Raw genomic sequence first — 14,424 nt, forward strand, 5'->3', positions numbered from 1 at the left:
ACTATGGAGACTGGAACGCCTGGTGTCGAGGTTTTTGTTGCTAATATTTGCGAGCGTGCATGTTAAAAACCACGTTATATAAATTGCACCACCAATCGATTCTGACTCAATGTTAACAATATGCAGACAAACATGGCTTGGCGATGTTAATACACATTATTGCCCACTCGATCTACAGCCAAAAATTTCACCCTCAAATTTCGATGACACCTATCAATCCACAATCTACCTTCGCGATGTCCTCAATGTTTGTAGAACGCAGATATAACGTTATGAACAAACTTATGAATTCCATCGCTTTAGAAAGGGTCCACTAAGCCATTGCAAACTAAGAATACCGTTGATGTATTCCATGCGGTCGTTAAATGCCTGATTTCTGCAGTTTATTGACCTTAACACGCGCTCGGGTGGGGGTCAAATTGACTCGCCCCCCGAAGGTTTTTCCAGAGTGGTTTCCGAGAGGTGCGGCATAGCCACGCCAAATGTTGCATAGCTGTAGACAATTGAATAGCAGATCGTTTGGCGTCAAAAATGTTGATGTGCTTTGTAAGGTCGCTGACCTATGGCAGCTCAAAATCAGGCCATAGTTTCAGCGAAGTAAACTTCTAGGGAATCGTTCAATCTGATGCAACAATGGAGTGTTGGACGAAGCCACACTTCTCTGAGATGCTTTCTTATTTTATAACCGCTATAATTTTCGTTCACCGGTGGACCATGACGAAATGTTGAAACGCAAATATTAAATGAGCAAATTAAGCTGACCTAACGTCAGGTACAAAGGTCAGACCAAGGTCAAAATCAACCTGTCATTACCCTTGGGTTTGCTGCATGTAATAGTTTCTGGTGCTCATTTCGAATTTATTGATGGCAGAAACCCCATTATACATCTTCCATGGACTTCCTAGAGGTCAGAATAGGCCATTGACCTGAAATGACCGAGGTGGACATTTTGTTTTTAAAAACATACTGCATAGCGTTGTCTTTTTCGGCTATTCAAATGCAAAACTCAGAGCAGTCTTGCGTGATTTTGGTTACCTTGACCTTCCAAATGTCAAACAAGGGCACTGACCTTAACTGAACACGTGACCTTTTGCTTAGAAACAGTTACCTACGTTCTGAGGGCCCTTAGAGACCAACCTGGAGTTTCACCTTGCTTGACCTTATTTGACCCGAAAGTCATGACCTAGGAACCTCAAACTCTGACCTAAATGAGTTAACGTACAGTTCAACACACCCTGTGAATTTGGTGTCCCTAGCTCTAATACATCCCAAGATCTCAGGAGAGGGGGTCAAATTGACCATCACTCGAGCAAAGGGTATCTAGCCGGCCACCCGGGCGCGTGTTAAAAATGCGAACAGAATTAATTTCATGGTAGCTTCTGGCTTCTGTTCTAGTTACAACGTAAAAATAACAATGAAACGAAAAAAGCCGCGTCCCCTGTTAACAAGCAAACTATACACGGGGATATTTTTTTGTGGGGGAGGATCACCATAATGGGGGCTTCTGTCAAACCTGTGTTCCTTTTAGCAAAGCGCTGGCTACCCCCGCCAACACAAAAAGTAGATCAAGTCATCTACGTTTAATGACGGGCAATGAAATGTCCGTTGGGCCAATTTATACCTAAAGTAGGCAGCTTCCCGGCGGCATTTTTCTGGGGTGGTGTGGTATAAGGGAAAACCATTTGGAAAAAGCACTGTTGCAGGTGTCCAACATATGCTTTATATCCCAATTAGTAGCAATGCCGATCCAGAAATGTGCAACACAGTAGCCATGCCATCAGTTCGCGGTCAGTCAATCGGAGACAGCCGGGCCAGGACAGTGGCCACCGACGGCGGACGGGAGTAGGGATCAGACAAAAATATATGACAGAAGGGCCTTCATTCTGTGGGTTGGTTTTCAAAGGAGAATCTCCAGTTCTATGGCTTCTGTCACCTGGTTTTTGGCAGCTTCAAGCTTCCGAATTTGTTTCCGCCTAAAATGCCGCGACAAGTCTTATGTCTTGAAAAGCAGCCAGCGAAATGAAGGTGCATGCAAAATCTGTTGTACGGTGAGCCCTCGATTCACTTTCAAAATTCTCACCAGCCTATGCTCAGGCCATATTTTGGTATCTACCCTGTGGAGGCAGACGTCTCCTGATTGACCCAAAATGCCTACCCGCTCGTGGAATTTCGGTTCCCCAGGACAGACAACGTCCAAATGAACGCATTACCTCGGGAGGATGGATAGCCTTATTTTCCGAATGACATAGACGAGTCAGATAGGAAAGAGTGTGCACCAGTGAGAATCAGCTCTAGATTCATACCTAGAGTAGCAGTCATTACTTTTGAATAAAGAGCGATAACCTCCATCTCTACCCCCCCCCCCCTCCCCCAGGTCATCGGGCTTGTTTTCCAGAAAAAAGTTCCTGAAGTACGCCCTGAGCGTGTCCCCACCAACTTTTTTGAAACGTTCCTACGCCTATGGTGGGAGACACTTTTTATGCTTGTGAATCACGTCCTTAACGTGTCTTGAATGCTAGGATATTTTGTACTTCTTTCTAACAACGGAAAAAATCATGCATTAATCATCAGCTGATTACATTGTTCAGACAACTAGCCGTAAACAAGCCAGGAATCAAGTCCGTGCTTGGTTTTGATGGCATTCAGCAGTCAAATTGAGTTGATTTTGCTTGATGTTCCAAAACGCTCAACCTCAAAATCACAGGATTTAACATGATCTGTAGGAAGTGAATGAGCTCCATGAATGCGCATGCGTAGCACGCCTAGCTTTATAGAGCTGCGCACAGTTAGATGGGTTCCCGTGTATATATTGCAGCTTAATTGCAGGAATACGATGTACTTTTCAAAGGAGCCCCAAAATCCAGGGCGCCCACAATGCCGGCTTCCCCCCTTGAAGAAATCTTGGACCCGTCCCCGTTCTTGTTATTTGATGCTGCGGTCCAGAGTTAGATGTGTTCTCCACTAGTCGCCCGGCCAGTGGCCTGTCTAATGACTGTTTTGTCTTGAGTTTAGTCTATCCTCCAAAATTCACCTGACCCCATGACCCGGTATGTTGAGTCCAAGCCCCGAGTCGTGCAGTCCTCAAAACCCTGCTACACTAAAACTTTGATCTTTGAGCGTAAACTTTACATGCCAGCGATTTGACCCGGCAAATAAGTTGCATATATGACATACTTGGTTCATCTGTGGCGCACAACGCGACAGGTTTTGCAGCGGGAGGAATGTGAGCACCGGCGATTACCAAGGCCCTAGGCGATTACATACGGCGACGCACGGCGAAGCAGCGCAGTAGCGTACGGAGCAGAGGGTGCGGAGCGAGCGCGGCGAGAGGAGTAAGAATGGGCAGATGAAGGGCGATTGGTAGGCCCTTATTGATTAGCGGAAAGCCATGCAAGTGCTTGTTTACAGCGCAAGACTGTATAAGTATGTCCTGAAAATCCAACTGAGACTAGTATTTGCTGTATTCACTCACCCGACATAATCCGTGCCTGCACAGAGCTTTCACGCAGCTTATTTTAACCTGAACTGTGGAGATAGCTGAAAGCTGAATGGGGAGTCACTGGCTTATGTTCCTAGAACTGAGTGTGAAGCCTGTGTTAGCATTATACAAGGATTTAGGGCATGTGTAAAGTAATGCGTTGTGCTCTCACCTTTCTGTAAAACAGTCATTTGCGTGGTGTTTCTAAACTGCACTAATGCCTTTCTTACCTGTGGTGTCTGAGATCAAGGTAGATTAATAATATCATTTATTGAAGCTCATCACCCCATGTGTGTATGCAGGGTGTTGTAATGGAAGATTGCAACTCAAAGTTTTCCATGAGGCATCCATTCTAGCATACTGTGAGTGCAAATTTTCAGCAGCATGCATCACACATTTGCACTTAACCCATTTGTCAGGTCTTACCTTACCTTGCCTCATGGTGATCAGTATTTGAAAAGGCTTCTTGGTCTGTTGATCTTGGTCTATTTTAGCTCCCATTCAGGTGATCTAACATCCTTAAACTAGGGATGTGCCCAGTGTGTGATATCAACCATGGTATCAGCCCAGTGTAAATCAAGCCTGGACTTGAATTGCTCAACTGAGGTTGAAAGTGCTACTGTTGGTGGATGGAAGAACATTCCAATCATATAAGGCCTGGGTGCTGATCAAATCTTGACGGACAAGAGTCCTGGCTCAAGGTTTATGTGGATATCTTCTTGTCACATCTGAGTCTTGTCTTGTTAGGAACTTCTGTACTAACTGACATGGCTTGTGAAACTTTTGAAACACTGCAACCATGTCTTTCCAGTGGGCCCCAAATGATGTTGTTGGCAAATGACTGCCTCACAAGCCCAGCATTTGGTTGACCTTTGAAATGGCCTCCACCTCCCCACATAGTAATTGAGCCTGTAGTCCACACAGATTTTGAGGTGCCTCTTTGTGAGCTTGACTGTGATTTCAGTGCCATTCAGGAGTTATGTCAGTCCTGGGTCACGGTTGCTGATGTATTTAACATTTTGATGCATTGAAAGGGAGCAGCCACTCCTCCAACTGCTTGACCGCAGTATCAGGGTAGACTGATACAAGAGACACAGTCAGGGGATTCAGAACACTTCAGCGCATCTTCTAAGTGTCTTCCACGGAACATGTTGACCATGGTTTGCACTTTTTCTGGTGGATCGTTAATAAAAATGAGGAACAGGCTTGGTTCTACCACCACATGTGTCATTCCAAATGTGTCATTCCACCCACAGTTGTGGTAAAATGACATCCATCATCATGTGGTACTGCCACCAATTGCCTTCCTTGGTGTGACTCAAACAAATGACCACATTTGTATGGCTCATTGAATGGTATTTGTGCTGACTTCAGCTTGCTTTGCAGCATAATTCATTTGCCTATGAAACACACACTACATTCTTTGAAGGTCTTATTTAATCATGCCCCAAGCTGTGAGCAAATGTGTAACTGCCTGTTGCTGATGTATGATGTGTCCTTACCTCTGAGTTTAATAATTTAATGATAATATGAATAAGGCCATAGTAGTCAGTGACAAATTCTGTATGCACCTCCATGCAGAACTGATTTTTATGTGATTGTGATTATGTATTTTTCACATTTTTCCAATTGAGCTCCATGAGGCTCCAACTCAACACAGAGGTACCAAACAAGTGTTGAACCTTTACCTGGATGGCTACCTCCCTTCAGGTCCGAGCAAAAGTCGGACTGGTGACGGGGATCATGCAGCCGCCAGGCTACGATTCGGACAGCGAAGACGAGCTCCCTCCAACATGGGAGGAACGGGTCAGCCTCGATGGCAGGGTCTTCTATGTCAAGTAAGCCACCAGCTGTTTGCTCGTCTCAGCCCAGTGGAGCTAGATCGGCTGCATAGTGGGCCTTCGATTGTGTCTCGTCTCAGCCCAGTGGAGCTAGATCAGCTGCATAGTGGACCTTAGATTGTGTCTCGTCTCAGTCCAGTGGAGCTAGATCGGCTGCATAGTGGGCCTTAGATTGTGTCTCGTCTCAGCCCAGTGGAGCTGGATCGGCTGCGTAGTGGGCCTTAGATTGTGTGTGTTGCATACTTGGTTAGTTCCACGCGCTGCTAACGCGAATCGGGTGCTTGAGCTTGTGTTGGGGCCAGGTACATGTGTTTTCCCATGCAGTCTTGGATGCTTAAAACGTCATGCTTGAACAGTTATAAATAATTAACAGTTCCCATGGATGGGTTGCATTTAAACCAATATTTATAAAGAATGTTTGGGTCATTCAGGAGGACAACGCGGTCTGGTGTTGGCTGAAGCTGGGCGTTGTTTTATGCGGTTTCTGGCATGGCTCGAAGCCGGCTGAATTGGGCTCTGTTTTGTTATGAAGTCCACGAAGTTAGGGCTGGCAAATATTGCGTGCTATTTCTGGGAATTTCGTGATATAAACTGCTGAGAATTGCACGACCGCTTCTTGTTAGGTCATTACGGTATAGGCCGTTTGTGAGTTGTGGACGCCGTTTTTCAGTCACACGGAGAAGGTGACCCAGTGGAGGCACCCCCGGACAGGAAAGAAGAAAAACGTACCTCAGGAGCTTCCCTTTGGATGGGAAAAGGTTGTTGATCGTGAGGGCAAGGTAAGCAACGAATTCTCTGACTGGTCAAAGCGGAAAGTCCTGGTCCACCAAAATTCAGGTTTAAATCAAACCTATTTTTGCTCAGTTTTTATATTTGCTGGACTTATGGGAGCTTGAGAGGGAGTCATTTAGAAGAGTCTGGATAAAATGTATTATTCTATATGTTTGAACACTTCAGGGAGCTGAGCCGTGCATGCATATCGGTGGTAAGCAGTGTCCTGCGTATTCATAGCTAGAGACGGCACCGGGATCCAGGCGCTCTAGATGAAATGCGAAACCTCCGCGTAGTCTTAGTGTGGTCCCGCTTGTGACCTACGTAGAACAATAGCAAATTGGAGGTAGCCCACTGAGACGGGTATGACCTGACGGTCTTGTCGGCTTTGTCTTCGTCCGGTATTTCGTCCCTGGCCAGTGGTGCGTACGAGGGCAGCCAGGGACCTTTTGAAAATCACGCATCGATAGAATTTTTATAAGTGCATTCTACCCAACGATCAGAGCACCGAGGCCGAATTTTCGAAAGTGCATCTCTCGCCAAACACACACACACACACACACACGCACGCACGCACGCACGCACGCACGCACGCACGCACGCACGCACGCACGCACGCACGCACACATCTAGATCTATATCTTTATCTATATCTATATCTATATCTATATATATATAGATATATATATATATATATATATATATCGAAAAGTGTCAAACACGCTATGAGACATTGTGCCAAAGCTGCTGTGGAGTGATTGGGAGCACTTCGGTCTCATACTGACCCAGACGGCTAGGGGCGACTCTAGCGCCACCGCTGGCCGTATCGCACGACACTAGTACAGAACAGGGGCCACAGGTGACGGGAGTGAATCCCTCTGGCTGTGGTGCTCGACCCAATGACGGTAACTACACCGCCTGTCCATGAACCAGGAGCCTATATGTGAAACTCAATGATCATTCACTGAAGAACATCTTTTAACACAGAGGGGGGTGCGGTTGTGTAATGTCTGGCGTCTGTGCGGATCAAAGTATCTGGTATATGCCATGAACCTTACGCAAAATTTACGAATTTTTGGGGTCTGAACCCCACTCAACCCTGCCCCCGAAATCTCATGAGACCCCGCCACGACTAACGCCAGAGGCGGTTTTGAGCCGGTGTACCTCACGCGACGCCGGCCGCCTCACGCGCGGCGACCCCACACGCATGCCTTGGAGCGCTGCCAGCGCCGCCCGGCCGCCGCAGGTGGTGTACGTGGACCACGAGAGCCGCACGACGAGCCTCACCGACCCGCGGCTGGCGTTCGCCGTGGAGGAGCAGGAGGGCGGCGAGGAGGGCATCCGGCAGCGGTTCGACGGCTCCAGCTCGGCGCTGCAGGTGCTGCACGGCCGGGACCTCAGCGGACGCGTGGCGCTGATCACCGGCGCCAACTCAGGCATAGGTGAGCGCTGATGCGGGGCGGCGGGAGGGGTGCGGAGACTAGGCTGGGACGTGGCGTGCCGGGGCGGGCTGCGTCGGACCGGCTCTAATTCTGGCCAGAGTCGGAGTTCATGAGTCAGGTACGGCCGCACAGGTCATGGGTCATGCTGGGGTCAGGCTGTGGTAGGACAGAGGTCGTGTTGCTCAAGGCAGGCGGGTTACATGATGAATTACAGTGGTTAATGGCCACGATAGGCATAGCAGGCATGCACAGGGTGTACTAAAAAGGCTCTTGTGTACTAAAAATGACGTCACAATGGACACTGGAGCTGGTGGGGTAGTGATCAGACCGAGACACTGACTAGACTCGGTCACCACCAGGCGGGAGTCGGTCTGGATCAGTGAGGGTATGCTGTACACATGTCCCAACAGATCCGCATGCCTGACTGTCGCTGGCCAATGCTTCCTGCTGACCGCTGACCGGCCCGCGCCCGTGCCCCAGGCTACGAGACGGCCCGGTCGCTGGCCTACCACGGCTGCCGCGTGATTTTCGCCTGCCGCGACCTGGAGAAGGCGCGCGCCGCCGTCGACACCATCAGATCGGAGCGCGCCAACAGCGTGTGTGACGTCATTCACCTGGACCTGGCCAGCCTGGCGAGCGTGCGCGAGTGTGCCGCCGAGTTCCACAGGCGCCACAGGTCTGTTGATATCGAGGTCGCCCGGCACAGACGTCCGTCCACATCCGTCACTCGTCGCTACATATGCTCATTGGTGTCTTACGGTGATGCTATTTCCCATTCTGTGTAACGTTAGTTTTGGCCCGTTCGACCGCCAGTGGCCAGTTTCTGAAGGGCAATGGAATGAATCATTGGGGATAGCTAGCGCATGGTGCGCATGCTCATATTGTGCAAATGGGCCAAGTGCATGCGCCGTGCCTTCGCTTAGTAACTTGTTTGTGATGGTCTTCGCGTTGATTGGTGCGTTCGCGGTATAGCCCTAATCAGACAATTATTTTCTGGTAGGGGTGCTTGGTAATGCATCATCCGAGAACTCATGGGCTCGACAAATAGCGTGACCTTCCCATCAGTGAAATGTGTCCCAGATGCTGGCATGCAACTATGTGCACCCCAGAGGCCGACCGACGCGGTGATGCCGGCTCCCCATGCACATGTCCCCTGCTGAGTCGGACCCGCTCTAGGTCAGGCCAGAGTCAGAGTCAGAGTTCATGAGTCAGGTCGGGTCGTACAGGTCATGGGTCAGACTGGGGTCAGGCTGCGCTCAGACGGAGGTCGTGATGGCCAGGAAAGACAGGCTACGTGGTAAATTACAATGAGCTGAGTTCCTCGCGGCCCGCAGACATCTGCACATGCTGATCCTGAACGCGGCGGTGTTCGCGCCGCCGCACACGCTGACTGAAGACGGGCTCGAGTCGCAGTTCGGTGTGAACCACCTGGGCCACTTTTACCTGACCCTGCTGCTGGAGCCGGCGCTGGCGCGCACCCGCGGCGCCCGCGTGGTGGTGGTCTCCTCCGAGTCGCACAGGTATGGACACCCCTGCTGTGGTCTCCTCCGAGTCACACAGATACGGCACCCCTGCTGTGGTCTCCTCCGAGTCACACAGGTACGGGCACCCCTGCTGTGGTCTCCTTCGAGTCACACAGGTACGGGCACCCCTGCTGTGGTCTCCTCCAAGTCATACAGGTACGGGCACCCCTGCTGTGGTCTCCTTCGAGTTGCACAGATACGGGCACTCCCGCTGTGGTCTCCTCCGAGTCATACAGGTACGGGCACCCCTGCTGTGGTCTGCTCTGAATCACACAGGTACGGGCATCCCTGCTGTGGTCTCCTCCGAGTCATACAGGTACGGACACCCCTGCTGTGGTCTCCTCCGAGTCACACGGGTACAGGCACCCCTGCTGTGGTCTCCTTCGAGTCACACAGGTACGGACACCCCTGCTGTGGTCTCCCATGAGAGTCACTCATTTGCGTACATTCATGTTCGCTCAAAATCACATAGGTGAGAACCTGTGCACCTTTAGTCCCTGCAGGTCACGCAGGTACACCCATGGTCTTCTCCAAGTCACGCACATGGGCAGGTTTGAAGCGCGTGACTTGCTGCCAGCTGTCTTTTTGCTGTGTCGTTGCGCGTTTCATTTTCATTTTTTAAAACATTTTTTTACGTTTTTTTACGTTTACATTACATTACATTACCTTTTTTACATTTTCATAGGATTTTCAGCTATTATCTTCACCTGCCGTTTGGTTTTCAGTTCCATATTTGCCATGTAAAGGATATTGATTAATTCTTTATGCAACCATTATTTATCAGACGATTCGCCAGACGTAAAAATTCCTACGATCAGTAACGGTCTGCTCACCTAGCGCAGTCTGGCAAATGCATGGACGGTTGGCTCGCCCTTCGTGTGCCACGCGGCTCTGCCTTGGCATGGGCTGCAGTCAAATTCATGCGGAAAAGACAGTAGTAATCGCCGCATTCTTTGGAGAAGACTCAGGACAATGTATATATATATATATATATATATATATATATATGTATATATATATATATATATGTATATATATATATATATATATATATATATATATATATATATATATATATATATATATATATGTGTGTGTGTGTGTGGAAAATGGAGATATAGGGATATAATGGAGATATATGCTCAAGGCCTATGTCTCCATTTTCCTTATTTTTCTTCGAGGAACAAGGCTATTACTACTGTCTTATCTATGTGGATAATGTTCCTCGCAAATGCACTTCACAACTTGCGTAATCAAATTGATGTGGTAGCAACGAACGTAGGCGTTGGTTTTTTGTGCTAGAATGTCTTGATTGCGACAGAAGCTCTTGAGTGTCAGCAGTCAGCTTTGTCCAAGTCTCCGCGCTAAAAGCGCTCCAATTTCACAAGCCTCACAACCACAGCATTGTCACAACATCGGCGCAGGAGGGCCGTTAACAGGCTGACGTGTCGTAGCTATTACAACCATTCCGTTGCATGAGAAGCCAAGAGATGATAAAATTAATCTGCTAGCAGCCAGAGTTGGACAGGTAGGCCGATGCATTATTTTGATTCTCACCGTGGCACACATATTCTGCTGCAGTCCATCGCGGTCCTTTTGAAAGATCATGCCCATCATGCCAAAGGATCATGCCCAAGGCCTTTAATGCTTCCGTCATGCCGGCTCTGCACTTGGTTGGCATGAATTTCCCATTGGTAGGACAGGTATATATCCATTCTGCTTGCTTGCGCATTAGAGGTGTAGTAACCTATTCAGTATTTGTATATATATATATATATATATATATATATATATATATATATAGATATAGATATAGATATAGATATAGATATAGATATTGATATTGATATAGATATGTATGTATATGTATATATATATATATATATATATATATATATATATATATATATATATATGTATGTATGTATATTTGTGTGGGTGTGGGTGTGGGTGTGGGTGGGTGCGTGCGTGCGTGCGTGCGTGTTGCGGGATAAACGTTTTTTTGTGTGTAGTTTTAGGGTAAGTTTAGCCATTTGTCCCTGCCCAGACCCCAGCTCATTTTGTGAAACCACAACTTCGTTACGCATCACTCTGCCGTACGCCTATATCCATATATATCCTCGCATGCGTTCAAATGTCTCCAATGGCAGTGACAGCGCATGGGCTCTGAGGATTATTGAGTCATGGTGACGTATGGTATTGGCACTGCCTTCCGTTTCCTGAAAGCCAGAGCGCAATAGTGTCTCCTAACTGTCCGTCGTCTCGCAGTCCAACGCCTCCTACCTGTCCGTGGTCCCGCGATTCAACGCCTCCTAGCTGTCCGTCGTCTCGCGATCTAACGCCTCCTAAATATCCGTGGTATCGCGATTCAACGGCTCCGACCTGCCCGTGGTCCCGCGATCTAACGCCTCCTAACCATCCGTGGTCTCGCGATTCAACGCCTCCTAACTGTCCGTGGTCTTATGATCCAACGCCTCCGAACTGTTTGGGGTCTCGCGATCTAACGCTTCCTAACTGTCCCTGTTGTTGCGATCTAACGCCTCCTAACTGTCCGTGGTCTCGCCATCCAACGCCTCCTAACTAGCCGTGTCTCGCGACCCAACGCCTCCTAACTAGCCGTGTCTCGCGATCCAACGCCTCCTAACTAGCCGTGTCTCGCGATCCAACGCCTCCTAACTCTCCGTGGTCTTGTGATCCAACGTCTCCCAGCTGCCCGTGGTCTCGGGATCAGCAGAGCGGCTGACAGCGTCGCCGTCGTCGGGGCGGTGTCGGCGCGGGCGCGCGTCCGGCCCGTAAGGCTGATTTAGGGGGCGGCTGTAGCGCCGGCCGACCCGTTGTCCGCCCAGCCAGCCGGTGGCGGCGGCGCGGTCGGGGGACAGGTCCGTCGGAGCGGCGCGACGCTCGTCCGCGTCGCTGTGCTGTCTGTTGCACGGACAACGCTCAGCTCACGCCAGAGGATTTGTGATGGTTAAACGGGTAAAAGTGCTGGTCTGAGTGGGCACAGTGGAGGATTTGTGGTGGTTGGGCGTGTGGTAGTGCTGGTCTGAGTGGGTAGTGCAGGATCTGTGGTGGTAAGGCTGCAGTTAGGCTGGGATAGTTCAGGATCTGTGTAGTAGTGCCGGTCTGAGTGGGTAGTGCAGGATCTGTGGTGGTTAAGCATGTAGTAGTGCTGGTCTGAGTGGGATGGTGCAGGATCTGTGGTGGTTAGGCGTGTATTAGTGCTGGGCTGAGTGGGATGGTGCAGGATCTGTGGTGGTTTGGCGTGCAGTAGTGCCGGTCTGAGCGGGGCAGTGCAGCGGGCGGAGTTTCTCGTCGGTCTGCCAGCGACTCGTTGCACCGTCATCACCTGACGCGACTGTCGCTGCCTGCAGGCTGTCTCGTCTGTCTGCGGAGGATTTCACGTTGGAGAACCTGTCCCGGCCCGCCAGCAAGTACGTCGGCATCGTCGCCTACAACGACTCCAAGCTGTGTAACAACCTCTTCGCCAGCGAACTCAACAGACGATGGTGCTCCAAAGGTTCGCGCTGCACGTGCCCTTGCCTGCTCATGTGCCAAAGCCGTTTGGCCAAAGCCAAAGCCGCTCATGTGCCAAGGCCGATCGTTTACATTAACGAGCGGGCGCTGTGAGCCCAATAAGGAATCTATTTGCCACTCACGCGTGCGTTGATCCGGGCTGCTGCGGTAATCTGGCTGTGAAGCAGCGGGCTCGCCTGTAATGGGTGGTCCTTGGTCCTGGCAGGCATCACGAGCAGCTCACTACACCCGGGCAACATGGTCAGCAGCTCGCTGGGCCGCCACTGGTGGGTGTGGCGAGCTCTCTTCACAGTTGTGCGACCCTTCACCAAGTCCCTGGTGAGGCACGCGGGTGGTCTGAGACCTTTCCGAGCTCAGCAGGCTATGGCCAGTGTCGTGATTTGGCCTTTATGCGACACATGACCTATGCAATGTTTGAGCCATGTCTGTGCCGTCTGTTACCTGTGCTGCCTTTCATCCACGAACATGACCTGTGGTGTGTTTTTCCCTGACGTGTGTCGTCTGTCTCCTCTGACCTGCGCCGTCTCTGTGGTGTACGATGAGCTGTACTGTCTTAGGCACCTGAGGCATGCCGTTCTTCCGCACGTCCCGTACTGGGCTTTCCATGTTGCGCCCGTTCTGACAGCTATCGCTTATACCGTGTGTATGAGGAGTTCCGTCTGTGTCACGTCAGCTCTACTGTGTGTCAGTTGGTGACCTGTGCCGTGCCTGCCTCTCCGCAGCAGCAGGCGGCCAGTACCAGCGTTTACGCCGCCACGGCGCCGGAGCTGGAGGGCTTCGGTGGCCTCTACATCAACAACTGTTGCGCCTGTCCGCAATCCGACGCGTCCGACGACCGGGAGCGGGCCGACCGCCTGTGGCGGCTCAGTGAGCAGCTGATCACGGACCGGCTCGGCCCAGACGCCCTGCAGCCGCCGCTCAGCTGAGGGTGGCGGCTCAGTGGGCGGCTGATCACGGACCGGCTCGGCCTAGACGCCCTGCAGCCGCCGCTCAGCTGAGGGTGGCGGCTCAGTGGGCAGCTGATCACGGACCGGCTCGGCCCAGACGCCCTGCAGCCGCCGCTCAGCTGAGGGTGGCGGCTCAGTGGGCGGCTGATCACGGACCGGCTCGGCCCAGACGCCCTGCAAGCCGCCGCTCAGCTGAGGGTGGCGGCTCAGTGGGCAGCTGATCACGGACCGGCTCGGCCCAGACGCCCTGCAGCCGCCGCTCAGCTGAGGGTGGCGGCTCAGTGGGCGGCTGATCACGGACCGGCTCGGCCTAGACGCCCTGCAGCCGCCGCTCAGCTGAGGGTGGCGGCTCAGTGGGCAGCTGATCACGGACCGGCTCGGCCTAGACGCCCTGCAGCCGCCGCTCAGCTGAGGGTGGCGGCTCAGTGGGCAGCTGATCACGGACCGGCTCGGCCTAGACGCCCTGCAGCCGCCGCTCAGCTGAGGGCGGCGGCTAGCTGCGGCGGCTCAGTGAGCAGGTGATCACGGACCGGCTTGGCCCAGACGCCCTGCAGCCGCCGCTCAGCTGAGGGCGGCCGCCGGCTGCAGCGGCGAGGACAGCCCAAGTGCCTGAGGACGAGACAAGCAGCCGCGCACCTGGGTCGTCCGGGCAGCTGAGGGCGGCTGGCAACCATGCTATCCTGGAGAGAGAAGGATGGCGTCCGATGTACTGCGTCGACTGTGCGGACCGGCGCGTGGAGGCAGCTGGGGCTGGTGCCGCCGCAATGGGATCAGCCGGCGCCATCCTTCACCAGCTTCGTCCGATGGCGCGTCAGAGAGACTCACAGCGCGCACCGGCAGCGTCTGATGCGCCGGCGGCGTTCTCCGTGGTACGCGGTGGTTCGCCCA

At 51.6% G+C, this 14,424-nt stretch overlaps 1 protein-coding gene across 1 annotated transcript; it reads left to right on the top strand.

The window, feature by feature from the left end:
* The first annotated feature begins 3,258 nt into the window (after positions 1-3,258).
* Positions 3,259-13,705, top strand: LOC119105912 (WW domain-containing oxidoreductase). The gene is made up of 9 exons (XM_037229474.1): positions 3,259-3,332; positions 5,189-5,316; positions 5,990-6,098; positions 7,337-7,532; positions 8,013-8,208; positions 8,867-9,052; positions 12,427-12,572; positions 12,795-12,907; positions 13,312-13,705. Exons 2-9 carry the CDS (start codon positions 5,222-5,224, stop codon positions 13,513-13,515), a joined length of 1,245 nt encoding a protein of 414 aa, XP_037085369.1. The 5' UTR covers positions 3,259-3,332; positions 5,189-5,221; the 3' UTR covers positions 13,516-13,705.
* Positions 13,706-14,424: the final 719 nt, after the last annotated feature.

This window comes from Pollicipes pollicipes, unplaced genomic scaffold, assembly GCF_011947565.3.
Source record: "Pollicipes pollicipes isolate AB1234 unplaced genomic scaffold, Ppol_2.1 Scaffold_6138;HRSCAF=7277_pilon_pilon_pilon, whole genome shotgun sequence".
NCBI lineage: Eukaryota > Metazoa > Arthropoda > Thecostraca > Pollicipedomorpha > Pollicipedidae > Pollicipes > Pollicipes pollicipes.

Excerpts from the sequence above, each read along its gene's own strand:
- LOC119105912 (XM_037229474.1), top strand. The coding sequence starts at position 5,222 with ATGCAGCCGCCAGGCTACGATTCGGACAGCGAAGACGAGCTCCCTCCA. Across the intron at positions 5,317-5,989 it reads GGCAGGGTCTTCTATGTCAA|TCACACGGAGAAGGTGACCC; the intron begins GTAAGCCACCAG and ends GCCGTTTTTCAG. Across the intron at positions 9,053-12,426 it reads GTCTCCTCCGAGTCGCACAG|GCTGTCTCGTCTGTCTGCGG; the intron begins GTATGGACACCC and ends CGCTGCCTGCAG.